A 27834-nucleotide genomic window follows, 5' to 3' on the forward strand; every position below is an offset into this window, starting at 1 on the left:
TAAAGCTGCAACATGACTTGCCAATTTTTAGACTCAATGTCCCGGCCAATAAAGGCAAGCAAACAGTTTGCCTTCTTGACTACCTTCTCCACCTGCATTGCCACTTTCAGTACCTGTACACCCAGATCCCTACGCCTATCAATACTCTTAAAGGTTCTGCCATTTACTGTATACTTTCTATCTGTATTAGACCTTCCAAAATGCATTATCTCACATTTGTCCAGATTAAATTCCATCTGCCATTTCTCTGCCCAAGTCTCCAACTGATCTATATCCTGCTGTATCCTCTGATGTCCTCATCGTTATCTGCAAATCCATCAACCTTTGTGTCGTCCGCAAACTTACTAATCAATACAGTTACATTCTCCTCCAAATTATTTACATATATTACAAACAACAAAGGCCCCAGCACTGATCCCTGAGAAACACCACTTGTCATAGCCCTCCATTCAGAAACACACCCTTCCACTGCTACCCTGTCTTCTTTGACTGAGCCAGTTCTGTATCCACCTTGCCAGCTCGCCTCTGATCCCATGCAACTTCACCTTCTGCACTAATCTGCATGAGGGACCTTGTCAAAAGCCCTACTGAAGTCCACGTAGACAACATCCACTGCCCTACCCTCATCAATCATCTTTGTCACTTCCTCGAAAAACTTGATCAAGTTAGTGAGACATGACCTCCCTGTACAAAACCATGATGCCTCTTGCTAATATGTCCGTCTTTTTTGGCTATTGATTGTCACAAATTCCCTCAATGCCTCGTCCATCTCGAACTGCTGACTGGCATGACTCATGTTGAGTTTCGTACAAGTCTGCAGCTAACCTGGCTTCAATTTTAGGCAAAGGGTACCGATTCAATTTGTCAGCTTGGGTGATTGTCAGTTTACAGAGTCCACACAGACTCTGATAAATCCTGCATGGTTTAACCACGGGTACACTCGGGCCAGTCCACTCCGAAAACTGCACAGGATTAACTGTTCCCAAGTTCTCCAGCCACCTGAGCTCAGCTTCTCTATAGAAAATGGGCTCTGACTCTGGATCAGTGTAGATCTCCACCTTGATACCTTGTATCTTACCCAGCATGTTCTGATATACTTCTTGCTATTTCCTTAAGATCTCCTGAAAATTGCGTTAATTAATACTGAAGATTTCTAACCAGTTTAATTTGATCTGACAGAGCCAATCTCGGTTTGTGAGGCTGAGCCCTTGGCCTTTTACCATGATGGTAGGTAACTGGGTTGGCTAATGTTGGTGTGTTACTAGTGCTGCTGTAGTACTGAGTATCTTCAAGGCTTCTCCAGTGTACATGGCCAGCCTGGCCTTTGTGCTTCTCAATTTCAAAGGCTGGATCCCAGCTTGCAATTATTGATATTTCTGCTCTCCTATGACAGTGGCAGATGCTCTTGTACCAACTTCCATACTTAATGGTTGACCACTAAACCAGTATGATTGGGGCTGACTTGTTTAATATTGTTTAATCTGTAATATTCAGATTCTTCTTCGGAGTCATTTTCTAAACTATGCACTGGAATGTTTTTAATCTACCTTTGGCAGGCTTTGTTTGGTTCTGTATTTCTTCCTTTTACGTCCTCTTCTGTTATAGGCAAGACACATTATGTCTTTAAATTTACATCTTTCCTGGAGGTGCTCTCCGCTGTATTGGTGGCATATCGGTTCTGGGATCCAGGTCTGCTGACCTGATTTTCTGTATCTCTGCACCCTGCCTTGCTCATTGGTCTGTGGCTCACAGCTTTCTATGCCCTCATCCCTGGCACTATGACTACCAGCGGTTTCCACCTTGCCTGCCTGCACACTGGGCAATTTTAATGCACCTCTTTCTGTAGCCTGAGCAATCTGCAATACTTTTGTCAAGATACGTTCTGTCTTCGCGAGTATTTTCTTCTGTGCATTGAGGTTATTCATGCCACAAACTAATCTATGAACATATCGTTGAGTGTTGATCCAAATTCACCAACTGTCCTAACATGCCATGAAGGCTGCGATTGTCCCCCCCCCTTATTTCTCATTGTCAAGTTCAATCCGTACTGCTGCATGATCACTGATGGTTTTGGGTGGTAGTGTTCCTTGACTAATGCAATGAGCTGCTCAATAATTTTAGTATCGGGGGCCCCTGGAGATGTCAGACTTTGAATGAGATGGTAAGTCTGAGCTCCACAGGTTAGTAGAAGGACAACTTCCTGCTTTTTGCCATCACCACCCTCCCCCTCCCCCCACCGATTTCATTGGTCCTGAAGAATAATTGGAAATGCTCTACATATTAGACCCACTGTTCTATGACAGGGTCAAATGACTTCCCGGTCAGGAACTTTGGCACTTGCAAGTTGCTGCAGCAATGTTTTTCAAAAGGTTTTTGATGTGAGGAGTGCTCTCCCAATATGTAGCAGATAATGGAAAGGGCTCCAATTTACCTCATCGCCAACTGTATAATAGCTGCGAGATGAAGATGACCAACTAGGCAGATAAACTAACAAGCAGTTCATTGGGGAAAATAACTAAATACAGGACAGAGATGAGAATGCTCCTGAACTCCACGACTCCAACTGCCTGGACGCTCATGTCAGATTCACATATCTACTGCCCAATGGGCCATGTGACTCCTAACAGACTCGCCCCTTAAGAGGGCATGCTACCACACTTATCAATTTTGAAAGGAAGTATCTTAGAAACATAGCAACTCGGAGTCAAATCATTAAAGGTTTATGGTGCAGGAGGCTGAGAAACTGAGCCACCTAGCCTAAACTTTCCAGCATTTGGTCCCTAGCCCTGCTGGTTACAGTTCTTTAAGCATCACCACATTCAGGTTCCTCTCTAAGTTATACACCATCTTGACTTGGAAATATATGCCGTTCCTTCGCTGTGTCAAAATCCTGAAATTGCCTCCCTACACCACATGATTGATAACAGTTCAAGAAAGCAGTTCACCAATACCTTCTCAAGATCAATAAGGGATGGGCAATGAATGCTGCCCCGCATGTTTTTATAGCAGGATTAGGCTAATGAGTTGAACGATCAGCCATGATCTTGATGAGTGGCAGAGCAGGCTCCAAGGGCCAAATGGCCTCCTGCTGCTCCTATATTCTATGTCTCTATGTGACACCCAACATACATTTGCCTGATTGCTTGCCACACCTGCATGTTAGCTTTAAAATACTTGTGTACAAGGGCATTGAGCTCCCTTTGGATGTTCTTGTTCATAATTTTTTACCATTAAAGAAATACTCCTCATGTCTAGTTTTTCCTACCAAAATGGATAACTTTACATTTTCCACACTATATGTCATCTACCTTGTTCTTGCCCACTCACTCAGGCTGTCTAAATCCCCTTGAAACTTTTTTTGCATCTTTCTCAATTCATACTTCCACTTTGTTTTGTGACATTGGCAAACTTTGAACTATTACATTTGATCCCACATCCAAATCATTGATATAGACTGTAAATAGCTAAGGTCTAAGCATTGGTCATGGAAACATAGGAAATAGGAGCAGGGGTAGGCCAAATATTTGCCACTGTTGCTCAGTGGTGGAGGGAGTGAATGTTTGTTTATGGGGTGTCATTCAAACAAACTGTTTTCTTCTGGACAGTGCCAAATTTCTTGAGTTTTGCTGGAACTGTACTTATCCAGGCGAGTGGAGAGTATTCCATCACACTCCTGAGTTGTGCCTTGAAGATGGTGCACTGGCTTTGGGGAGTCAAGAAGTAAGTCACTTGCTTTAGGATTCCTAACCCTTGACCTGCCTCAGTATTTAAGTGATTAGTCCAACGCAGTTCCAGGAGGTTAACAGGGGAAGGATTCAGTGATGGTACACTGTCACGGGTGATTCTTTTGTTGCTGGGGATGGTCACTGACTGGCACTTGTGTGGCACAAATGTTACTTGCCACTTGTCAGCCCAAGCTGGATATTGTTAAGGTCTTGCTGCATTTAGTCATGGACTGCTTCAGTATCTGAGGAGTTGCAACTGATACTGAACATTGCGCAATCTTCAGTGGATATCCCACTTACGACAGAGGAGGGAAAGTCATTGATGAAGCAGCTGAAGATAGTTGGGCCTAGGACACTATCCTGAGGAACTCCTGCAGAAATGTCCTGGAGCTGAGAGGATTGACCTCCAACAACCATAACCATCTTCCTTTGTGTCAACGTATGACTCAATCACTATCAACCCATCACCATCTTCTAAAGAACGCTCAAATTAAGAATAGTTTTGCAATCTCCCAAAAACAAATGTGGAAGAACTACATTGTAGAAAACGGAGTGTGTTTATTTTGGGTGGAGGGGACTTGTGGTTGGGAAGTAAGAATTTTTTAAAGAAATTACTGATACTTGAACATGTACTGTACATCAATTTAATATTCACTGATGGAGACAAAAATCAAGTTGCACAATTTTGATAAGAAGAAAAATGGAAAATGGTGATTCTGACATCTTTCTGGGGTCATATTTACACAGGAGAGCCAGCTGGTTAAATGGGTAAGGGTTGCCTGTTAGTTCCATGGTTTTGGCACTTTCTCTCAGTTCTCCAGCCCAGCCTCCTCAGACTCTCTAACTACTCGTCATCTAACTCATCACTGTCTAGGTCTTCTTCTTCTTCTTCATCTAGTTCCTCTTCCTCTTGCTCCCCGAATGTCAGCTCTTCCTTGGTCTCTGACGACTCCTCGGACTCCGGCTCCTCCTTGACCTTAGGCTGTTCCTTGACTTCTAGCTCCACCTTAGTCTTGGGCCGCTCCTTGATTTCTGCTTCCTCTGCGATCTTCGGCTGCTCCTTGACATTTGGTTCCACATAGTCGCTGAGGTGCTTCCTGCACCGCAGTTTTTTCAACTTGGTGCAGTAGTCTCTCTCCTGCAACAGCTGCTTGTACTGTGCCTCAAGCTCATCCTGCTGCTCACGTAGGACCCGGGAGCGCCGGATCAAGCACACCAACACCTCTCGCAGCTGCTGGTTCTCCACTTTGATCGATTCAATGTGCTCAATAAGGCAGCACACTGCCTCCTGTGGGGCAGACAGGGGACATGGCTTGAAACTCAGACTATTACCTTGAAGATGTCTATCTGTTTGTTCCATTATCCTCTTAATATTTAGGCATTTAAAACCAATGCACTATTACACCTCATTCATTTTTTTTGATCTGCAATGTCTACAGGCCTGCTTAAGGTTGTTGGTGTTCCTCACTGTGGGCTTTCCACTCTACACCCTGAGAGTTTGCAAAACTTCACCACGATGTGTAGAAGCAGCCAGGACTTTACCAGTTCCAGTGACTGCACTGGATCAGCTCCCTAGTGCAGTCCTGTCGTCGGACAATTGTACTGATAATAATATGAAGAGACTAGTCACCTCCATCATCCCGTCTGCCTGCCCGCTCGCTCGCTCACACGCACACCCACACACTTTTCTCTCGCTGGGGAATAGTGGGGGAAATGGTGGAACGTTCCAGAGCTGATTATCAGCCTGCTGAACCATGTTGTAAATGCTCCTTTGGGAGCAACAAGTCCTGGCGATGGACTTGAAGCTGGAGCTTCTGGTCCAAAGGTAGGGATGCTACCACCATACCACAAACCATCCTCCTGGTCACCGCCTTGAAGTGGACAGCGAATACAGGCCAAATAGGGACCATTTCACAGCCATGTTGGCATTTTGCTAATGGCAGGAAAACCCTGTGCCATGAGAGGCAGCTACATGGAGGTGGTCTCTCTCTGACATTCTGCAGAAGGGATAACGTGAGGAAAAACCTCATGCCAATAGAGATATGAGACTGAAATTGATTTTCAGTGAATTGTTGAGACAGAAGCTTTGTCAACCTTCGAAATTAGAGTTTGCAATGAAGGAACTGAAGGAATATGGAAATGGAGTGGTAAATGTGAGACCATTTACGAGGTCAAACAATAGCATTGACTGGTTGGGCTGAATATCCTGTTTCTGTGTTGTAAATGTGACAAATGCATATGGAATGCATTTGCACTTGGGCTGAGTGACTTCCAACATTTGAAATACTAAAGAGTGTAGTGAAAGAGTGGGGACGTTGACTTAGACTAACAAAGCACAGTAAGGGGGCAGAATAAAAGATCCCCTGTGATTCAATTTCCATTGGGATGTAAGTTCTTCACCATCTGGTTTTGCAAAGAAGAGGGCCTGGGGCGGGAGGCCCTGGGCGGGAAGCCCGGGGGCGGAAAACTTTGTCTAAATAATCCAGGCAGCCGGACCTAACACAGCAATGGATTTTAGGTGAATGGAGAAGGTGAGCTGGGGAGATGAGGTTGCTGATTGGGCCACAGTGCTGGTGAAACAGTCTTTAGCTATTGAGTCACAGAATCAATAGCGTTCCACAGCTCAGAAAGAGGAAAGAGCTCAGGAATAGGACACTGATAAATGCTCCCCACGTAAAATCACCTGATTTGCCAATTGTGTTATTTTAGTGTTGTTTTGGAGACCTTTCTCACCTTGTTTGCATCTTTCTCCAGCTGTTTCACTCTCCGCCTGGCGTTCTGTTTGTACTCAGCCTTCTCATTGTTGAAGTTGAGTTTGAGGTCGTGTACACACTGTGAGTGTTTGGCTCGAGCATCCATCACCAGATCGTCCAGCTCTTTGATCCTGGCCAGCTGCTGCTCCCGCAGTTCCTAATGGACAAAACCATTTGTTTCACAATTCTTTTTATTTCACTCTGAACAGCGTACGTTCCCTGGCCAATATCTGGGGTTGGTGCAGTCCAGTTCTACAGGCACCTCCCAGTGGCTCTGTTGTTTGCCCCAGCACCGAGAGAGAGAGGAGGCTATTCAACAGCGCAGGCCAGGCAGTTCATGGCCGATGTGCACCTCAACTCCATTTACTGTGTAACATTTTGGTCTCCTTATCTGAGGAAGAATATCTTAGAAGTTCAAGTTTATTCATTAGTGTCATTGATAGGCTGGTTGATTGGGCAGATACACGGCAAATGGAGTTTAATCCAGATAAATGTGAGGTGATGCATTTTGGCCGGAATAATGTAGGGGGAAGTTATATGGTAAAGGGTAAGCCTGTAAGGAGTATAGAGTTGCAGCGAGACCTGGGGGTGCAAGTGCACAAGCCTTTGAACGTGACAGTGCAAGTGGAGAGTGTGGTGAAGAAAGCCTATGGTATGTTAGCCTTTATAGGAAGGGGTATAGAATATAAGAGCTGGAGTCTAATGTTGCAGTTGTACAGAACGTTGGTTAGGCCGCATTTGGAGTACTGCGTACAGTTCTGGTCGCCTTACTACCAGAAGGACATGGAGACTCTGGAGAGAGTGCAGAGGAGGTTTACCAGGATGTTGCCTGGTATGGAAGGACTGGGGTATGAGGAAAGATTGAAGAAATTGGGGCTCTTTTCCCTTGAAAGACGCCGACTGAGGGGGGATCTAATAGAGGTATATAAGATTATGAAGGGTATAGATAGAGTAAACAGAGGTAAGCTATTTCCTATAATAGAGTCACGTAGGACAAGGGGCCATGGACTTAAGGTGAGGGGGGAGAGGTACAACACAGATATTAGAGGGAGGTTTTTCACACAGAGGGTAGTGGGGGTATGGAATGCTCTGCCAAATAAGGTGGTGGAAGCAAACACGCTAGAGTCCTTTAAGAGTAACTTAGGCACATGACTGAGTTGGAGATGGGTGGATATAGGAGAACCTTTAATTAAGGGTCATTAGCATTGGGATGTCCCTAGAAATGTAAATGGGTATAGTATGATAATAATGTTTTTCTCTTTTCATTCACAGGTTTTAAGTCGGTCCACCTTGTGTCCAACGAAGGGCATACACGCGATGGGTCGTACTGGGGCTGCTCTTGGTTGTTTGAGATTGGCCTAGTGCTTCATGTCATTAGTGTGTGCCTAAACTGGACCAGATACTGGGCAAGACGACAGCTCAGTGACTATCGCTGATTGCTGTGCAGACACATGGATTTGGGCCGGTGTCTGTGGGAGTTTGCGCATTCTCCCCGTGCTTGTGTGGGTTTTCTCCGGGTGCTCCGGTTTCCTCCCACACCCCAAAGATGTGCTGTAAGGCTGATTGGCAGGAATAAATTGTCCCTAAATCAGTTTTCCCTCAATCTGGATGGCCATAAAACATTAGATAGGGGTCATGGGTAGGGAGGTGGTGTTGAGATGGCAGCGTGGGCTCGTTGGGCCGAAGGGCCTGTTTCCCAGACTGATTTTGTTCTTTGTTCTTTGTCACAAGTAGGCTAACATTAACACTGCAATGAAGTTACTGTGACAATCCCCGGTTCGCCACACTCCAGTGCCTGTTCGGGTACACTGAGGGAGAATTTAGCATGGTCAATGCACCTAACTAGCACGTCTTTTGAACTGTGGAGGAAACCAAAGCACGCGGAGGAAACCTATGCAGATATGGGGAGAACATGTGGACTTCGCACAGACAGTGACTCAAACTGGCATTTGAACCCAGGTCCCTGGTGCTATGCGGCAACAATGCTAACCACTGTGCCACCGTTCCGAAGAGTGTGACTATTGATTCCAGGGATGAGAAAGCTGTCCAATGAGGAAAGATTGAATGGGATGACCTTTTTTTTATATTCATTCGCTTGATGTAGACAAGGCCAACATTTATTAACCATCCCTAATTGCCTTTGTGGTGAGCCATCTTCTTGAACCTCAACAATTGCTTAGTGTGTACTTAAACTGGACCAGATACTGGGCAACACGACAGCTCAGTGACTATCACTGTTTGTTGTGCAGATACATGGATCTGGGCCAGTGTCTGTGGGAGTTTGCGCATTCTCCCCGTGGTTGCGTGGGTTTTCTCCGGGTGCTCCAGTTTCCTCCCACACCCCAAAGATGTGCTATTAGGCTGACTGGTGTAACAAATTGTCCCTAAATTAGTTTTCCCTCAATGTGGAATGCCATAAAAACAATAGATAAGGGTCATGGGTGGAGGGGGGACTCAAAGAACAAAGAACAACACAGCATGGGAAATAGGCCCTTCGGCCCAATGAGCCCGTGCCGCCAACCCAACAATGTAGTTTTTCTACACCTCCCTTGACCCATGTCTGTGCTTATGGTACCCCCATTGGAAACCAGATTCAGGGGAGAATAATTTAGGGACAATTTGTTACACCAATCAGCCTAAGAGCAAAAATGCTGGCCAGCCAGCGACGCCCATGTCTCATGAATGAGTAAAAGAAAAGTCCAATCTTACCCTCCTGGTTATATTTAATAGTGAAGCTTATCCTCTCATACACAATGTGAATCAATAGCCAGTGCCCTTATCTCTGAATCAGAACAGACAAATCAATTCTTGCATCATTAAAATCATGGTCTCTCAGTAAAGCTGAGCCTTACTTGCGAACGTGCAAGAAGTTCTGATGTGGCAGGATTTTTGACAGCGTTGAAAATACATGTCTTTCCTGACCTGTTTCATCTTGCTCCGTTGCCAAGAGAACATGCCCCTTTGGTATGACAGCAAAGTTTACAGCAAACAAATGGAGAAAGGGCCATCGACTCAGAATCATAGAATAATACTGTGCCGAAGAGGCCCTTCAGCCAATCGAGTGTACACTGATACGAGAGAAACACCTTCCCCCCCCCCCACCTAATCCCATTTGTCAGCACTTGGCTCCATAGCCCACGACATGTTACGTTGTGCCAAATGCCCACCCAGGTACTTTTTAAAGGACGTATGCGAAGCTCGGCTGTGCAACTGACCAGGAAGGGGGAGGCAGTGGCACTAATGTTTGGACAGAAATGTGTAGAGAAGAATGGCCCACAACCGACTCTTTAGTGAGTGTCCAAACCACTACTTTCTAAACCCAATTAATATTTAACAAAGATGCTCTTAAATATGACTTCCCGCAGCACTCCTCTGCCATGTTTTGGTTCACTGACCTCTCCTTGTCTAATTGTTGGGCATGGTAACATACACATTAACAGCGTGGCACACAACAAACAGACTACTTTGTACTGACTTCAATCAGGCCACTGAGGTTGGCGAATTGGAGCAGCAGGCTCTGGGGCAGGATTTGGTGCTGGATACCGGGAATTTGCCCTGATCTGACCAGCTCGGAAACTGCACGCTAAAGAAAAAGCAATCGAAGCAGCGGCGGAAAACCAGAAGCAAGGGAACAGAAGGGATCTGAGACAGTGCTGCAGTTGAATTTCCTCAGCTGGGGATTGGAGTCTGCCCCACAGCCGCAGCACACTTGCACGCTTCTGATTTTGTTTCAGATTTTCAGCACCTTATTCCAGTACTTATTCAGTACTTATTCCACTTGTGTTCTGAATCCACCATAAATTTTCATAGGCATTTAAAAAACAATCATTCTTGGGTTGAGAGTCTTGCTGGTAAAGGCCTCTCTCCATCACTCTGATACAAGTTTGAGACAACTCCATACTTTGACAGGTTCTGTCAGAGGGCAGTTAAGAGCCAAGTACTTTGATGTGGGACTGGAGTCACATATGGACCGAGGGCGGGTAAGATGACAGAGTTCACTCCCAAAGGATGTTAGTGACTGAGTTTTTCTAACAAGCCGATAGCCTCTTAGTTGAAAGAAAAATACTGCAGATACTGGAAATCTGAAATAACTAAAATGCTGCAAAATCTCAGCAGGTCAGGCAGTACCTGCAGAGAGAAACTGAGTTAATCTTTCAGGTCATTGACCTTTGATCAGAAGATTCAGTTTATGGTTTCAGTGGCACAGTGGTTAGCACTGCTGCCTCACAGTGCTAGGGACTTGGGTTCGATTCCCGGTTCAGGTCACTGTGCAGAGTCTGCACATTCTTCCCTGTGTCTCTGTGGGTTTCCTCCAGGTTTCCTCCCACAGTCTGAAAGGTGTGCTGGTTAGGTGCATTGGCCACGCTAGATTCTCCCTCAGTGTACCCGAACAGGTGCTGGAATGGGGATTCTCACGGTAACTTCATTGCACTGTTAATGTAAGCCTACTTGAAGGCTTTGCCATTTATGCAGTAGTGGAGTTTTCTGATAAGGAAAGTGTAGGAACATTGAAAGGTTTTTCCAGAATCCTGAGCCCCCAGCACAAACATGCTGTTCCAGTCAACTCCAGGCTTTTCAACCTAAGAAACAGCCATCCAAGGGAGCTGTCTGCTGCATGTCCTTCTCTACCATGCCTTAAACAATCCGTCAACCCTCTTAATGAACTATTATGGAAGCTTTCTGGAGCTAAGAGTGTAAGTTTTTCATGAGTTGCCAAGACACAGAGAAGGACTTAACTCGCTGACCACAATAATGTTGCAATGTAATATTTTTTGATCGCTGCTCTACTATGGATGGAACGCTTAGTTTTTTGTGTTGTTACTTTGAGTTATAAAGTTACCTACTAAGAAAACTGGGAAATGTCGGCATTCAGATGGACCCACTTGTCCTCGTACTTTAATCACAGAAAGTTAACACGCAGGCACAGAGAAACAATTTTAATGCAAATGTTGGCCTTTATTATAAAGGGCTTTGATTACAAAAGTGACAAAGTCTTGCACAAATGTGTATTTAGGCCCTTGAAAATAGAGTATCCAGAGTATAGTAAAGTGCATTGACCCAAACTGACACCAGACTGTGGTGACTATGGGAATTTCACAGTAACTTCATTGCAGTGTTAATGTAAGTTTTACTTGTGACTAATAAATAAACTTTAACTTAACTTCAACTTTACTCGTGACATGAATAAATAAACTTTAACTTTAAAACTTTCAAACTTTAAACTTTTACTGAGACCCAGCTTTATAATTCTGGATGTTTAAATCTGATATGGGAAACTCTAATTCTTTTGATTACTTCTCCAGTGAGGTAACCTCTGCACTATCAATCCAAGGTTCAGTTAGGCTGGCTGAAAGAAGGGAGACTGCCCAGCTGCCTTTTGACAGCTGAGAGTTTTACTCAGGCAAGAGGTTCACTTACTTTATATTCCTCCAGATCCTCAATCTCCTTCTTCAGCTGAACCAGTTCATTTTCTTTCTCCGATTGCGTCATTTCCAGTTCTGATGAAAAAGAGCCAGAGAAACAAATTAGATACGTGGACATTTCCCATCCAGTTTGGTGTCTGGGAGCATTCAGTAAACTATCACTGATATCCATAAATTATACTTAAAATTAAAATAGTTTGTGTGTTATGTCAAAGAAGGTTTTGCAATTATAGAGCATCTTTCACATTGTGAGAGATCCCTAGGGACGTCATTCCCATTGTTAAGTAGAAAATAAAGCAGTCAATTTGCACACAGCAAGATCTCACAATGGGGACTAAAGGGCAATTTATTAGAATAGCTGGGAATGATGAAATGTTTTGACAGAATAAATAGGGAGAAACTGTTCCCATTGGCAGGAAAGTCAGTTGCCTAAATTCCAACGGGTACAGCTCTGACCTTTTCTAAGACAGCGCCCTTCATCCCAGGAATCAGCCTTCTCTGACCTGCTGCCAATATGAACAGTTACACGTGTGGAACAGTGGAATTACAGGGTAGAATTTCACACTTGCCAGTGGGCGTAAGCGGAAACAGCTGGAATCCCAGTTCTACCCGAATCCAATAAAATCTCACGATATTAAGTGGCAGGCAGGGTGAATTGTGTTTGCACTGCGCGAGCGTGCTGCTGCCTCCCTGAAGGTTCCTGATTACACCCTTATCAACTTCACCCTCTGGCTGCCCAGCATCTGAGTCTTTGATGATGTCCATGTCTGGGGCTGGGACTGTAGCATCCATCTTCCTGTTTAAGAAGACTAACCCCTGGAGACAGCAAGCTTGGGAAGAGTGCAGCAGACAACAACTGTGAGCGACACTCGCTTGGGTGGGCACTTCAGGGTGAGGCACCTGAACCTTATCTTCAGCAACGTAGAGTGGAGTAGTTGTATCCTTTCTCAGGTCTGTCCTCAGGCACCACCTTTTCAGTGGGTAACCCTAGTTGCCAATCAATCACCATCTGAAGTGAGCAGGAGCAGGAAAGAGCCTGAACACCTGTGAGTGGCAAAGAAAGTATGCAGTGTGTGAGCTGCCCGGGTACCTTGCATGGGCGGCACGGCAGCGCAGTGGTTAGCACTGCTGCTTCACAGCTCCACGGTCCTGGGGTTAATTCCGGCTCGGGAGTTTTGCACATTCTCCTCGTGTCTGCATGGGTTTCCTCCGGATACTCCTGTTTCCTCCCACAGTCCAAGGATGTGCAGGTTGGGTTGATTGGCCATGCTAAAAATTGCCCCTTAGTGTCCAGGGATGCGTAGGTAAGAGGGATTAGTGGGTATAATAATGTAGGGATATGGGGGTAGGGCCTGGGTGGGATTGTGTTGAGTGCAGACACGATAGGCTGAAGGGCCTCTTTCTGCGCTGCAGGATTCTATGACTCTATGATATGCCTGCAGAACCTGCATCCTGGGGTCATATACAATCTGAATGTTCATCAAGTGAAACTCCTTCCTGTTCACAAAGGCTCCCGGTTGGCCAGCTGGCGGCTGGGTAGTCACATGGGTGCAATCAGTGGATGCAGGGGAGTCCTGCAATGGCAGTGAATGTTTCCACCCGCTAACCCGGTCCACCCGGAAATTGATGAATCTTCTCACATGCCTGAACAGGATACTGGTGGCCACCTTGAAATAGCTGCGTGCAGCCGACTGCGAGACAAAGATCTCCTGCCGTGCCCTGGAATGATCCAGAAGCATAGAAGGTTAATTCCACAGTGACCTTCAGTGTCCACCTCTGGGGATGGCTTCGTGGCACCATAATCAGAATTGCCGCCTCACAGCATCAGGGACCCGGTTTCAATTCCAACCTTGGGTCACTGTCTGTGTGGAGTCTGCACGTTCTCCCCATGTCTGTGTGGGTTTCCTCCGAGAGCACCAGTTTCCACCCACAGTTCAAAGACTTGCAGGTTAGGTGGATTGGCCATGCTAAATTGCCCCTTAGTGTCAGGGGGTAGCCAGGATAAGTGGCTGGGATTATGGGGTTAGGGTCTGGGTGGAATTACGGTAATTGCCGGCTAGATAGAGTCATAGAGGTTTACAGCATGAAAACAGGCCCTTCAGTCCAACTTGTCTGTGCCACCCTTTTTTTTAAAAACACCTAAGCTGGTCCCAATTGCCCACATTTGGCTCATATCCCTCTATACCCTTCTTTTTCATGTAACTGTCTAAACACTTTTTAAAGGACAAAATTGTACCTGTCTCTACTACTACCTGTGGCAGCTTGTTCCAGACACTCACCACCCTCTGAGTGAAAAAATTGCCTCTCTGGACCCTTATCTCTCCCCTCTCACCTTAAACCTATGCCCTCTAGTTTTAGACTACCCTACCTGTGGAAAAAGATATTGACTATCTAGCTGATCTATGCCCCTCATTATTTTATAGATCTCTATACGATCATCCCTCAGCCTTCTATGCTCCAGAGGAAAAATGTCCCAATCTATCTCCTTATAACTCAAAAGGGCTGAATGGCCACCTTCTGCAGTTCAGATTTTATGATCCCAACATTTGGAAGTACAGGTAGTGATCACACTACCTTTATCTGACAGTTGTTCTGTCCTCTCCATTGGTCCTGATCACCCTGTATTTGTACCTCTGCCCAAGGATGATGACAATGTCTACCATGCAAACCACTCTGTGTTTCCTCTCCTCCTCAGGAGGCCCTCCCTGCCATGTAGACAATACCCATCTACAGGTTGGCAAATGGGGCTCATGACAGAGGGACCCAACCCTCCTGGTCTCGTTAGCGACAAACAGCATGGTTTTGTACGTGGGAGGTCATGTCTCACTAATCTGATTGAATTTTTTTGAGGTGGTGACAAAAATGATTGAAGAGGGAAGGGCTATGGATGTTGTCTACATGGACTTTAGCAAAGCATTTGACAAGGTCCCTCATGACAGGCTGGGACAAAAGATTAAATCTCATGGGATCAGGAGTGGACTAGCTACATGGATTCAGAACTGGTTTGGCCATAGAAGACAGTGGGTAGCAGTGGGTGTTTTTCTGAATGGAGGTCTGTAACTACTTGTGTTCCACAGGGATCGGTGCTGGGACCTCCGCTGTTTGTAATATATACATATAAATGACTTGGAAGAAAACGTAGCTGATCTGATTAGCAAATTTGCGGATGATACTAAGATTGGCGGAGTTGCAGACAGTGATGAAGATTGTCAGAAAATACAGCAGGATATAGCTGTGCTGGAAAATTGGGCAGAGAAATGGCAGAGGAATTTAATCTGGACAAATGCGAATTGATGCATTTTGGTAGATCCAATTCACGTGGGAACTACAAATAAATGGCAGAACAATCAAGAGCATAGACACGTAGAGAGATCTGGGAGTACAGGTCCACAGATCCTTAAAAGTGGCAGCACAGGTGGAAAAGGTGGTGGAGAAAGCATATGGCATGCTTGCCTTCATTGGATGGGGTACTGAGTATAAAAATTGGCAAATTATGTTACAGTTATATAAAACATTGGTTGGGCCACATGTGGAATACTTTGTCCAATTCTGGTCACCACACTACAAGAAGGACATGGAGGCTTTGGAGAGAATACAGAAAAGGTTTACCAGGATGCTGCCTAGTTTTGGAGGGTATGAGCTATGAGGAGAGATTGAATAAACTGGGACTGTTCTCCTTGGAAAGCCAGAGGCTGAAGGGCGACATGATAGAATTTTATAAAATTATGAGAGGCAGAGATAGGGTGAACAGTTGGAAGTTTTTTCCCAGGGCAGAAATGACAGTCACAAGGGGCACAAGTTCAAGATAAGAGGGGGAAAGGTTCAGTGGAGATGTATGGGGAAAGTTTTTTACATAGAGGGTGGTGGGCGCCTGGAATGCCCTGCCAAGTGAGGTGGTTGAGGCAGATACGTTAGTAACATTTAAGATTTATCTGGAATAGGCACATGAACAGACGGGGAATAGAGGGATATAAGCAGTTGGTTTCAGTAGGACAATGTGATTGGTGTAGGCTTAGAACATAGAACATTACAGTGCAGGACAGGCCCTTCGGCCCTCGATGTTGCGCCGACCAGTGGAACCAATCTAATGACCCTCTAACCTAAACTATTCCAATGTTATCTATATGCCTATCCACTGACCATTTGAACGCCTTTAAAGTTGGCGAGTCCACAACTGCTGCAGGCAGGGCATTTTACGCCCTTACTACCCTCTGAGTAATGAACCTACCTCTGACATCTGTCCAATAACTACCACCCCTTAATTTAAAGCTATGTCCCCTCATGTTAGCCATCACCATCCCAGGAAAAAGGCTCTCACTGTCCACCCTATCCAATCCTCTGATCATCTTGTATGCCTCAATTAGGTCACCTCGTAACCTTCTTCTCTCCAATGAAAATAACCTCATGTCCCTCAGCCTTTCCTCATAAGACCTTCCCACCATACCAGGCAACATCCTGGTAAACCTCCTCTGCACCCTTTCCAATGCCTCCACATCCTTCTTATAATGCGGCGACCAGAACTGTACGCAATACTCCAAGTGCGGCCACACCAGAGTTTTGTACACTTGCAACATGACCTCACGGCTCCGAAATTCAATCCCTTTACCAATAAAAGCTAACACACCGTACGCCTTCTTAACAACCTGGGTGCCAACTTTCAGGGAGCTATGCACATGTACCCCACGATATCTCTGCTCGTCAACACTACTAAGAGTCCTTCCATTAGCCCTATATTCTGTACTCCTGTTACTCTTACCAAAGTGAATCACCTCACACTTTTCCACATTAAGCTCCATTTGCCACCTCTCGGCCCAGCTCTGCAGCTTATCTATGTCCCTCTGCAAACCTCAGTAACATCCATCCTCACTGTCTACAACTCCTCCGACCTTGGTGTTGTCAGCAAATTTACTAATCCATCCTTCTACACCCTCATCTAGGTCATTTATAAAAATGACAAACAGCAGTGGCCACAAAACAGATCCTTGAGGTACACCACTTGTAACTGAACTCCAGGTTGAATATTTCCCATCAACCATCACCCTCTGTCTTCTATCAGCTAGCCAATTCCTAATCCAAACTGCTAAATCACCCTCAATCCCATGCATCTGCATTTTCTGCAATAGCCTACCATGGGGAACCTTATAAGAACATAACATAAGAACATAAGAAATAGGAGCAGTAGTAGGCCATCTAGCCCTTCGAGCCTGCCCCGCCATTCAATAAGATCATGGCTGATCTGTCGTGGCTCAGTTCCACTTTCCCACCCTTTCCCCATAACCCTTAATCCCCTCTCTTATCAAGAACCCATCAACCCGCTTCTTAAAAATATTTAGCGAGGCAGCCTCCACCACTTCAACGGGCAGAGAATTCCAGAGATTTACCACCCTTTGAGTGAAGAAGTTCCTCCTCAACTCCATTCTAAACCGCCTCCCCTTTATCTTGAGGCTGTGCCCCCTAGTCCTACTGTCTTTTTTGAGCGGAAAGAGTCTCTCCACCTCTATCCTATCCATCCCATTCATCATCTTATACGTCTCAATGAGATCTCCCCTCATTCTTCTAAACTCTAACGAGTACAAGCCTAGTTTATTCAGCCTCTCCTCATAGCTCAACCCCCTCAACTCCGGTATCAGCCTAGTAAACCTCCTCTGCACTCCCTCCAAGGCCAAAATATCCTTGCGCAGGTGCGGCGCCCAAAACTGCACACAGTACTCCAGCTGCCGCCTCACCAATGCCCTATACAGCTGCAGCAAGACCTCCCTACTTTTATATTCAATCCCCCTCGCTATGAAGGCCAGCATCCCATTCGCCTTCCTGACCACCTGCTGCACCTGCAAGCTGGGTTTTTGCGACTCATGCACAAGGACCCCGAGGTCCCTCTGCACCGTCGCCTGCTGCAGTTTTTCGCCACGTAAGTAATAGTCCTTCCTACCATTCTTCCTACCAAAGTGGACCACTTCACACTTGCCAACATTAAATTCCATTTGCCATTTCCTGGCCCATTCGCCCAGCCTATCTAGATCCTTCTGCAGACTCTCCACACCCTCCGCACAATTTGCCTTTCCCCCAATCTTGGTGTCATCAGCAAATTTCGACACCCTACACTCGGTTCCCTCCTCCAGATCATCTGTATAAATGGTAAATAGCTGATCAAATGCTTTGCTAAAATCCATAGACACGTCAACTGCCTTACCCTTATCTACCTCTTTGGTCACCTTTTCAAAAAACTCAATAAGGTTTGTGAGGCACGACCTACCCTTCACAAAACCATGTTGACCATCCCTAATCAATTTACTTCTCTCCAGATGATTATAAATCTTATCCCTTATAATTCTTTCCAAAACTTTGCCCACAACAGAAGTAAGGCTCACTGGTCTATATTCCCAGGATGGTCTCTACTCCCCTTCTTGAACAAGGGGACAACAGTTGCTATCCTCCAGTCTTCCGGCACTATACCTGCAGCCAATGACGACATGAAGATCAAAGCCAAAGGCTCTGCAATCTCCTCCCTAGCCTCCCAGAGAATCCTAGGGTAAATCCCATCCAGCCCAGGGGACTTATCTATTCTTATACTCTCAAGAATTGCTAACACCTCCTCCTTATGTACCTTAATCCCGTCCAGTCTACAACCTGGTATCACAGTATTCTCCTCGACTACACTGACTTTTTCCTGCGTGAATACTGACGAAAAATACTCATTCAGTGCCTCTCCTACCTCTTCAGGCTCCACGCACAACTTCCCACTGCTGTCTCTGACTGGCCGTAATGTTGCCCTAACTAATCTTTTGTTCTTGACATACCTGTAGAAAGCTTTAGGGTTCGCCTTGAACCTATCTGCCAAAGTCTTCTCATGTCCTCTTCTAGCTCTTCTTAACTCTCTCTTTAGCTCCTTCCAGGCTAATTTATAACTCTCCAGTGCCCTAACTGAGCCTTCACGTCTCATCTTTACATAAGCCTCCTTCTTTCTCTTCACCAGAGATTCAACTTCCTTAGTACACCTCGGTTCCCTCGCTCGACCACTTCCTCCCTGCCTGACAGGTACATATTTATCAAGGACTTGCAGTAGCTGCTCCTTGAATAAGCTCCACATTTCAGTTGTTCCCAGCCCCTGCAATTTCCTACTCCACCCTATGTATCCTAAATCTCGCCTAATAGCCTCATAATTACCTTTCCCCCAGCTATAACTTCTGCCCTTCGGTGTATGCCTATCCCTTTCCATCACTAAGGTAAACGTAACCAAATTGTGGTCACTATCACCAAACTGCTCACCTACCTCCAAGTCTTACACCTGGTCTGGTTCATTACCCAGTACCAAATCCAATGTAGCCTCACCTCTTGTTGGCCTATCCTGCACACATTGGACAAAAACTGACCCCTCTAATGTGCTTGAACTATAGCTTTTCCAATTGGTATTGGGGTGGGGAGGGCCCGAAGGCTCTGTTCCTGTGCTATATTGTTCTTTGTTCCAGTGCCAGAGGACAGAAATAACACTATGATGAAGTCAGGGCAGAAAACACTCGATCTACACTCCAAAACATTATTCCACTTCACTCCTAGAAATGTCCAACTCTTCAGCCAGCATTTGCAGCTGGCCTTTGTTATCCTGCCCTTGAAAGAAAAAAAGATCAAATTCATTTGGTCCACGTGCTTGTCCGACAAGTTTAAAATTGCTCGGGCAATGTTAAATTCTGGTCAGTTGAGGTTTAATCTCTATAACTACCTCCATATTGACGGTGGGCACACTGCTGATCCGAGTCTGCTGACCCAGATATCATGCAAAGTGTGAGGCTCACGAGAACGATCCCAGGAATGAAAAGCTTGATGAATAAGGAGTGTTTCAGGACTCTGGGTCTGTACTCAATGGAGTTTGGTTGAGGGGGGATCTCACTTAAATTTATCGAATACTGAAAAACCTGAATAGAGGGGATGTGGGGAAGACGTTTACATTAGTAGAAGAGACCAGGATCCGAGGGCACAGCCTCAGAGGAACGAGCGACCCTTTAGAACGAAGACGAGGAAGAATTTCTTCAGCCAGAGGGTGGTGAATCTGTGGAATTCATTGTCACAGAAGGCTGTGGAGCCAGGTCACAGAGTGTATTTAAGACTGGGCTAGATAGATGCATAAGATAAAAGCAAAATACTGTGGATACTGGAATCTGTAACAAAAACAGAAAATATTGGAAAATCTCAGCAGGTCTGACAGCATCTCTGGAGAGAGAATACAGCCAACATTTCAACTCTGGATGACCCTTCCTCAGAGCTCTGTCAAAGCTCACCCAGACTTGAAACATTGGCTCTATTCTCTCTCCACAGTTAGGTTCTCAATTGGTAAGAGGATCAAAGGCTATGAGGAAAAGGCGGGAGGATGGGGTTAAGAAACAAATCAGCCAAGCTCCTATTCTGCTCCTGGTCTTATGTTGGAAGGTGCGCCCAACATCCTCACGTGTGACTTGGCGACCTTCCAGGTTGGGTTAAGCCTATGTGAACAACATCAAATTCTACCCATCGAGTGAATGACAGGTGAGTGTGGTTGATCAGTTTACCACGTAAAAGTGTGTGATTAACATTTGAACAAACCTTGTTTATGTGCCTCAAATTCGTTCAATAGTTTCTCCTTTGCTTTCCTGACCTCTTCCAGGTTCTGGTGGTTCTGGTCGTTCAGAGTGATGATCTGATGCTGCCTTTTGTCAGTCCTTTTTGACATCTGTACAATGTATTCATGCTAAAGCAGAATGGGAATTCGAATGAGTTGACACAAAAAATTAATAAAGCCACATTTATTTGCACTCAGCCAAAAATGCTGATTAGGAGTATTGCAACAGTCATTCACACAGTGAAGGAATCAGGTAGTTTCTGTATGGGATGATGCCTTATCTGTGTTGTGTTATATCCCAGTAATGCCATGAGGGGTCAGGCGGATTGTGTGTGGGATAATACATTTGGGGGTGATGAACAGTGGGGTTATTATTTGGAAAAAAAATCTTTTCAAGTGAGCTTCATGCTACAGAAGTAACAGTGGAAATCTTAATCCTCCCTCACTCCTCTTCCCACTTGGAGTACAGTTACAGTGCTGTTGCTCAGTGACAGTAGTGACAATAGAGATACACAGGGATCTTGATCCAAATGGGAAATAGGTTGTGAAAGAATTCAAAAGATAATGGTGAGGACGGTGCAATCTCACTGTCAGCTTATTCCTCAGCCGTTTGGGTTTGGGGTTTAAAGAATGTTCACTTCAAGGATCAAACGGGGGGTCAAAGGTGTGACCCCCATTAGATTCACACAGCTGTGATCTGCCCTAAATTGACCAATTCATAGAATCCCTACAGTGCAGAAAAGAGGCTATTCGGCCCATCGAGTCTGCACCGGCTCTCCGTCAGAGCATCTTACCAGGCTGATCCCCCACCCCATCTCCAAACCCCACTCATTTACCTCACTAATCCCCCTAACCTACACATCTTGGAACAGTAAGGGGCAATTTAGCATGACCACTGTAGGACACACGGTTGGACTGAAAGAAATCGGAGCACCTGGAGGAAACCCATGCAGACACGTGGAGAACGTACCAAGTTCACACAGTCATCCCAGGCTGGAATTGAACCCGGGTCTCTGGTTCCAATTAGTCTCACAGTCCACAATGTTAACAGAAAATGCTGGAAAATCCCAGCAGATCTGATAGCATCTGTGGAAAGAGAGTAGAGCTAATGTTTCGAATCTGGATGACCCTTCGTCAGAGCTCTGACATTATTGTTTCAGATTCCAGCATCCACAATATTTTGCTTTTAGTCGCATAGTCCAAATATTTTGGCCCTTTGAGTATTCCTCCAGTTCTCTTTCGAATCTGCCTCCACTATCTTTCACAGTAAGAAGTCTCATAACACCAGGTTAAAGTCCAACAGGTTTAATTGGTAGCAAAGTGGCGTTTGCTACCAAATAAGCCTGTTGGACTTTAACCTGGTGTTATGAGACTCCTTACTGTGTTTACTCTAATCCAATGCCAGCATCTCCACATCATGTCCACTGTCTCCTCATTGCACTTCTGATTATTTTGTCAACTATCTTAAATCATGTCTTTTTCTGGCTTTAGAATATCCTGCCTCAGAACAATGCTAATGCCCCTCATGATTTTGAACAGCGTTATTCAAAAAAGCAGTCTGCCTCCCTCTAATGGTTACAAGCTGTACTGTCAGAGTTTTTCAAATCCCACATATTAAACTGGATACACAACATCCTTACATCCACAGAAAAACATCACATGCCTCTTGGCAGGAGAATAATTAATTAAAACTGGGCAGAGAGCTAAAAAAAAAGATGGAGGAACCTCGAAATGCTTAGTTAAGAAGGTGAGTTTTAAAGTGGTTGGGAACCTTATGGTCAGACCGTGTTCAGTGCACTGTCCAAACCCATGATCTCTGCCCATCTACAAGGACAAAGTCAGCAGGTAAGTGTGAAGTGGTTCATTTTGGCAGGTCAAATAGGATGGCAGAATATAATATTGATGGGAGGACTCTTGGCAGCGTGGAAGATCAAAAGGATCTTGGAGTCTGAGTTCATAGGACGTTCAAAGCAACTGCGCAGGCTGAAGCTGTGGTTAAGACGGCGTATGGTGTACTGGCCTTCATCAATCGAGGATTTGAGTCTAGGAGTCGAGAGATAATGTTGCAGCTACATAGGAGCCTGGTCAGACCACACTTGGAGTACTATGCTCAGTTCTGGTCGCCTCATTACAGGAAAGATGTGGAAGCCATAGAAAGGGTGCAGAGGAGATTTACAAGGATGTTGCCTGGATTGGGGAGCATGCCTTATGAGGATAGGTTGAGGGAGCTCGGCCTTTTCTCCTTGGAGAGATGAAGGATGAGGGGTGACCTGAGAGAGGCGTGTAAGATGATGAGAGGTATTGATCGAGTGGATTCTCAGAGGCTTTTTCCCAGGGCTGAAATGGTTGCCACAAGAGGACACAGGTTTAAGGTGCTGGGGAGTAGGTACAGAGGAGATGTCAGGGGTAAGTTTTTCACTCAGAGGGTGGTGAGTGAGTGGAATTGGCTGCCGGCAGTGGTGGTGGAGGCAGATTCGACAGGGTCTTTTAAGAGACTAGATAAGTACATGGAACTTAGTAAGATAGAGGGTTCTAGGTAAGCCTAGTAATCTCTAAGGTCGGGACATATTCAGCACAACTTTGTGGGCCGAAGGGCCTGTTTGTGCTGTAGTTTTTCTATGTTTCTATGCCTGGGAACCCGCCACCGTCACAACCTGGAGGTTCCCCTCCAAGTCACTGAGCATCCTGATGTGTAAATATATCTCTGTTCCTTCACTGTTGCTGGGTCAGAATCCCAGAATTCTCTTCCTAAGGGCACAGCGTGTGTTCCTACACCACATGGACCACAGTGTTTCAGGAAGGTCACTCACAATGAGACATGGGTGATAAATGCTGGCCTAGCCAACAACACCCACATCACACAAACAAATTTAAAAAATGGCCCTGATTTCCTGATCCAGACTGCAATCCCCCTCCCTGCCCCACCCCACTCCCTGCCTCATCATGCCTCTGCCCTCCATACCCCCCCATCCCATTTCAGTCTCTGCTCCAGCCCCCGAAACCCTGTGCAGTCTCTGAGCCCAACCTCAGCCCCCGACACCCCTCCCCAGCCTCTGATACCCGCCCGATCTCCATGACACCTCTCTCCAGCTTCTGACCCCTCTCCCCTGACTCTGACCACCTTCCCAACTCCTGACACCCCTCCCCCAGCCCCCTGACCTTCTCCCCAACTCCCTAACCCCCTCGCCAGCCTCCTGATACCCCTCCCCAGCCCCTGGCACCCCTCCCCCAGCCCCTGGCACTGCTCCCCAGCTCCTGATACCCCTACCCCTGCTCCTGACAGCCCTACCCCTGCCCCTGACACCCCTCCCTCACCCCCTGACACCCCTCACCCAGCCCCCTGACACCCCTCACCCAGCCCCCTGACACCCCTCCCCCAGCCCCCTGACACCCCTCACCCAGCCCCCTGACACCCCTCCCCCAGCCCCCCGACACCCCTCCCCCAGCCCCCTGACACCTTCTCCAACCCCTGATACTCCTCCCCAGCCCCCTGACACCCTCTCCAGCCTCTGACACCCCTCTCATAGTCCCTGACATCCCTCCCACACTCCCTGACATCCTCCCCAGCCTCTGACACCTTGCCCAGGGATGAAACCCTCTCCGTCTCTCCCATGTTATGATTTGCTGTGTACTTACAGTTTCCAGGCGTGTCTGCTGAGCTTCCTTTGCTAAGAAGTCATTCTCCTTCTTCCTGGGATGTGATGGTTAAAGAAAGTGATTAGCAAATTATTTGTCTATAAAAACACAAACAGGCCTGGCCTTTCAGCTAATATCTCAGAGGTCAGGACCGATGAGGGAGCCCATTCAGTCCATCAAGTTGATTCTGCAGTGGCCCCTCTCAGAAGGATCCATTCAACCGATGGATTCTGAAGTATCCTACCTCTGATGAGGTGCATTGGCCATGCTAAATTCTCCCTCATTGTACCCGAACAGGCACCTGATTGTGCGCGGCACGGTGGTTAGCACTGCTGCCTCACAGCACCAGGGACCCGAGTTCAATTCCCAGCTTGGGTCACTGTCCGTGCGGAGTTTGCACCTTCTCCCTGTGTCTGTGTGGGTTTTCTCCAGGTGCTCCGGTTTCCTCCACAGTCCAAAGATGAGTGGGTTTGGTGGATTGGCCATGCTAAATTGTCCCTTAATGTCAGGGGGGCTAATTAGGGTAAATTCATGGGGTTATGAGGATTGGGACTGGGTGGGATTGTGGTCTCCTTCTGTACTGTAGGATTCTATGACTAGGGGATTTTCACAGTAACTTCATTGCAGTGTTAATGTAGCCGATTTGTGACTAATAAATAAAATTTATCTCTAAAGGAGCAAGAGGAGACAGGACGGCACTGACTTTCAGCTCAGGCATCATTCTCAAGCCAGGAGAGGCCGGCACCACCTGATCTGTCAAGGGAAAGATAAGCCACAGTGGGCCATGTCCAGGCAAACAAACCATTTTCACAAAGTTGCTTGTTTAGCAAGGCCAGCAAAGGATACAGGTTATAAATCTTTAACTTCATTTGTTTCAGCTCTTTAACAATTTCATCGTACCTTTCAAAAACAAAAGGAAAAACATTAAAGATTTCGGACTAATCATTCAAACTTTCACTTGAATTACAGAGTGATTCCTTGATGGCGTGTCTGTGACAGCTGTTATCTGCCTTTCACCAGTCTCCTCTCACCCAGCCTTGAATGCTCGAATCATGTCTACCTATTACCACCTCTGCTCTCTGTTTACAGGTTGCTCCTTTAGAGACATTTAAAATAGGCATTGAGCTCCCTCTACACCGTCCCCATCAAACACTCCCAGGACAGGTACAGCACGGGGTTAGATACAGAGTAAAGCTCCCTCTACACTGTCCCCATCAAACACTCCCAGGACAGGTACAGCACAGGGTTAGATAGAGGATAAAATTGCCCGTACAATGCCCCATGAAACAGATATGCTCAGAATTCATAAAATCTAGAATTGAAAGCTAATGTTGAGCATGAAACTATCTTTGATTGTTGTAAAAACCCATCTGGTTCACTAATATCCTTTAGTGAAGGAAATCTGCTGTTCTTTCCTAATCTGACCTCCCTGTGACTCCAAAACCACAAAATGTGGTTGTTTCTTAACTGCCCCCGAAACAGCCTGGCAAGCCACTCAGTTCAAGGGCAAGCAGAATGGGCAACAAATAGCTGCCAGCAATGCCCACATTCATGAAAGAATAAACAAAAAGGTAACATTTTGAGAATTGTGAACTGGTGATCACTATAAAGGTTGTGCACCGTTGTGAATGGGTTAGCCCTCAGCTCATTCTGCTTGTGGTTAACCCTCTAGGATCCACACTGGGGGATGTGCAAAATGGCAGAGGTGATTACCTAGAGTTCAACATTGAGGATGTACTAATCTGAGGTGACAAACTTGTCTACAAATGCTAATTCTTCTTATCTTGGACTGTTGACGCTTAATTCCACTCCAGCCTCCACAACCTCTGGGTAACACCGAGTATTAAATGCTGCCAAACTTACTCATTTTGCAGTGCGACTATCCGCTCAGTAGCTGCTGTCAGAACCTCCAACTCCATCCCGAGTGGCTTGCTCTTGCCCTCAGCACGCCCCTTCTTCTTTTTTGACATACTTGCTGCTGCTTCTTCCTCCTCAGTCTGAATTAGAACATTACTAGGAAGTTACTTTTGATAAAACAGTCCATGGAACATTTTCTCACCAATTTCCCACGCTACTGGATAACCTGACTCTTTGCCATGTGTCCTCCCACCCGCTCAATTCTCTGGTGACGGTGTTGGCTTGACAGGCTGAATGGCCTCCTTCTGGGGAGGACCTTCTGAACAACAGAGATTCTATGAACAAGTTGCAGAAATGATAAGCAAATGAACTGATTATAGTACTGGATCATTCAATAACTCATTGACGCTCCAGCACCCTGCAAATCCGGCACCGGCTGAAGGACATTATAATCTGTTACAATAAGGTCAATTTTAACTCATTTGACACTCAATGCCCGTGTCCATAATGGAAATTTCCCATGTAAACATGTCACGCTGCAGTGACAGGCAGCCACCAGCTATGGCGCCATTGCAGGTGGCAAGTCCCAAACTCTTCAGCCTTTTATTTATAAGTTTATTCAGCAACAAGCTCCATCCTTCTCTACTTTCAGCATTTTGCTTTAAACCGTCAATATATAAAAAAAGTTATATGAAAGATGAGGCTAGTGCAGGAGAGTAAAATGGAGAGCTGAATCAGATCTTCTTACTTGCTGCAAGAGTTCTCAAACCCGACAACACTTAGTCTCCAGCTTGTACAAGAATTACTTCTGTATTTTTACAAAATACTGAGCAGTGGTGAGGATTTCATTACTGTACCTTTAATCAGTCTCAGCCCAGCAAACAGCCGTCACCATGGCAACAGCGGCAGGCTCCGCCCCCCCACTAACGTAGCACGCAATATTCTTCAGCGTGCAGATATTGTAAACAAAACAAGGGCCTGTGAATAATTCTTCAAAATCCGAATCAAATTAAATGTTTTGTTTTTAAATATAAGCGCGTACGGTCTTTTTAAATTTCGGTCGCCACAGCAACAGAACCGGAAGTGGACCGACGCCATGTTGCTTTCGCTCTTTGCATGCTGGAACTTTGGCCCCGGCACCCGGGGAAGCTGGGCGGCGGCCAGCGGGCTGCGTGCGCATGTGTCCCTTTTTGGGGGTGGGGGAGAGGGGGCAAAACTGGAGGACGTGACGGCGCATGCGTCCCTTGGGGGGAGGCGGAGGGCGTGACGGTGCATGCGTCTCTTGGGGGCGGGGCGGAGAACGTGAGGGCGCATGCGTCCTTGGCGGGGGGAAAGAAAGGCAGCGGACGTGAGGGCGCATGCGTCCCTTGGGGGGGCGGGCGCGGAGGACGTGAGGGCGCATGCGTCTTTTGGGGGGGAGGCGGCGGAGGAAGTGATGGAGCATGCTCCTTTCGCACACTGGACTGAGAGAACCATTGTTGTCAGTCATTTAATAATTCATTAAATATGGATCAAAACACAGAGGAAAATTAAAAATAAACTCTGGCATCGTTGGGAAATAACATAAGTGAAAGGACCCACATTATTAAATGAAATATTGCACCTGTTTTATAGTAAGTCTCACAACACCAGGTTAAAGTCCCACAGGTTTATTTGGGCAGTGCTGTTGGACTTTAACCTGGTGTTGTGAGAGTTCTTACTGTGTCCACCCCCGTCCCAATGCTGGCCTGTCCACATCATTGGCTACCACCTATTTTATAATAATTGCCTGATTGAACATAATGACAGTATGTTGATTCGTGAGCGCAGTACTGAGGGAGTGCTGCACTGTCGGAGGTGCTGTGTATTTG

General features: G+C 46.1%; 1 protein-coding gene across 3 annotated transcripts; it reads right to left on the reverse strand.

The window, feature by feature from the left end:
- Positions 1-4263: 4263 nt before the first annotated feature.
- ccdc166 (coiled-coil domain containing 166) lies at positions 4264-26962 on the reverse strand. 3 transcript variants are annotated; one of them, XM_080196915.1, is made up of 8 exons: positions 26842-26962; positions 25991-26124; positions 24974-25027; positions 24128-24182; positions 20476-20620; positions 11897-11976; positions 6459-6635; positions 4264-5013 (listed from the first exon to the last, which is right to left on the reverse strand). In XM_080196915.1, exons 2-8 carry the CDS (start codon positions 26095-26097, stop codon positions 4570-4572), a joined length of 1062 nt encoding a protein of 353 aa, XP_080053041.1. In that variant the 5' UTR covers positions 26098-26124; positions 26842-26962; the 3' UTR covers positions 4264-4569. The 3 variants fall into 3 exon arrangements, with proteins under 3 accessions (XP_080053041.1, XP_080053033.1, XP_080053023.1); XM_080196907.1 differs by having other exon boundaries at positions 26733-26958; XM_080196897.1 differs by having other exon boundaries at positions 25991-26958.
- Positions 26963-27834: the final 872 nt, after the last annotated feature.

The sequence above is a fragment of the Carcharhinus amblyrhynchos genome, chromosome 1 (genome assembly GCF_965287045.1).
Source record: "Carcharhinus amblyrhynchos chromosome 1, sCarAmb.v2.hapA, whole genome shotgun sequence".
In the NCBI taxonomy this organism is placed as follows: Eukaryota; Metazoa; Chordata; class Chondrichthyes; order Carcharhiniformes; family Carcharhinidae; genus Carcharhinus; species Carcharhinus amblyrhynchos.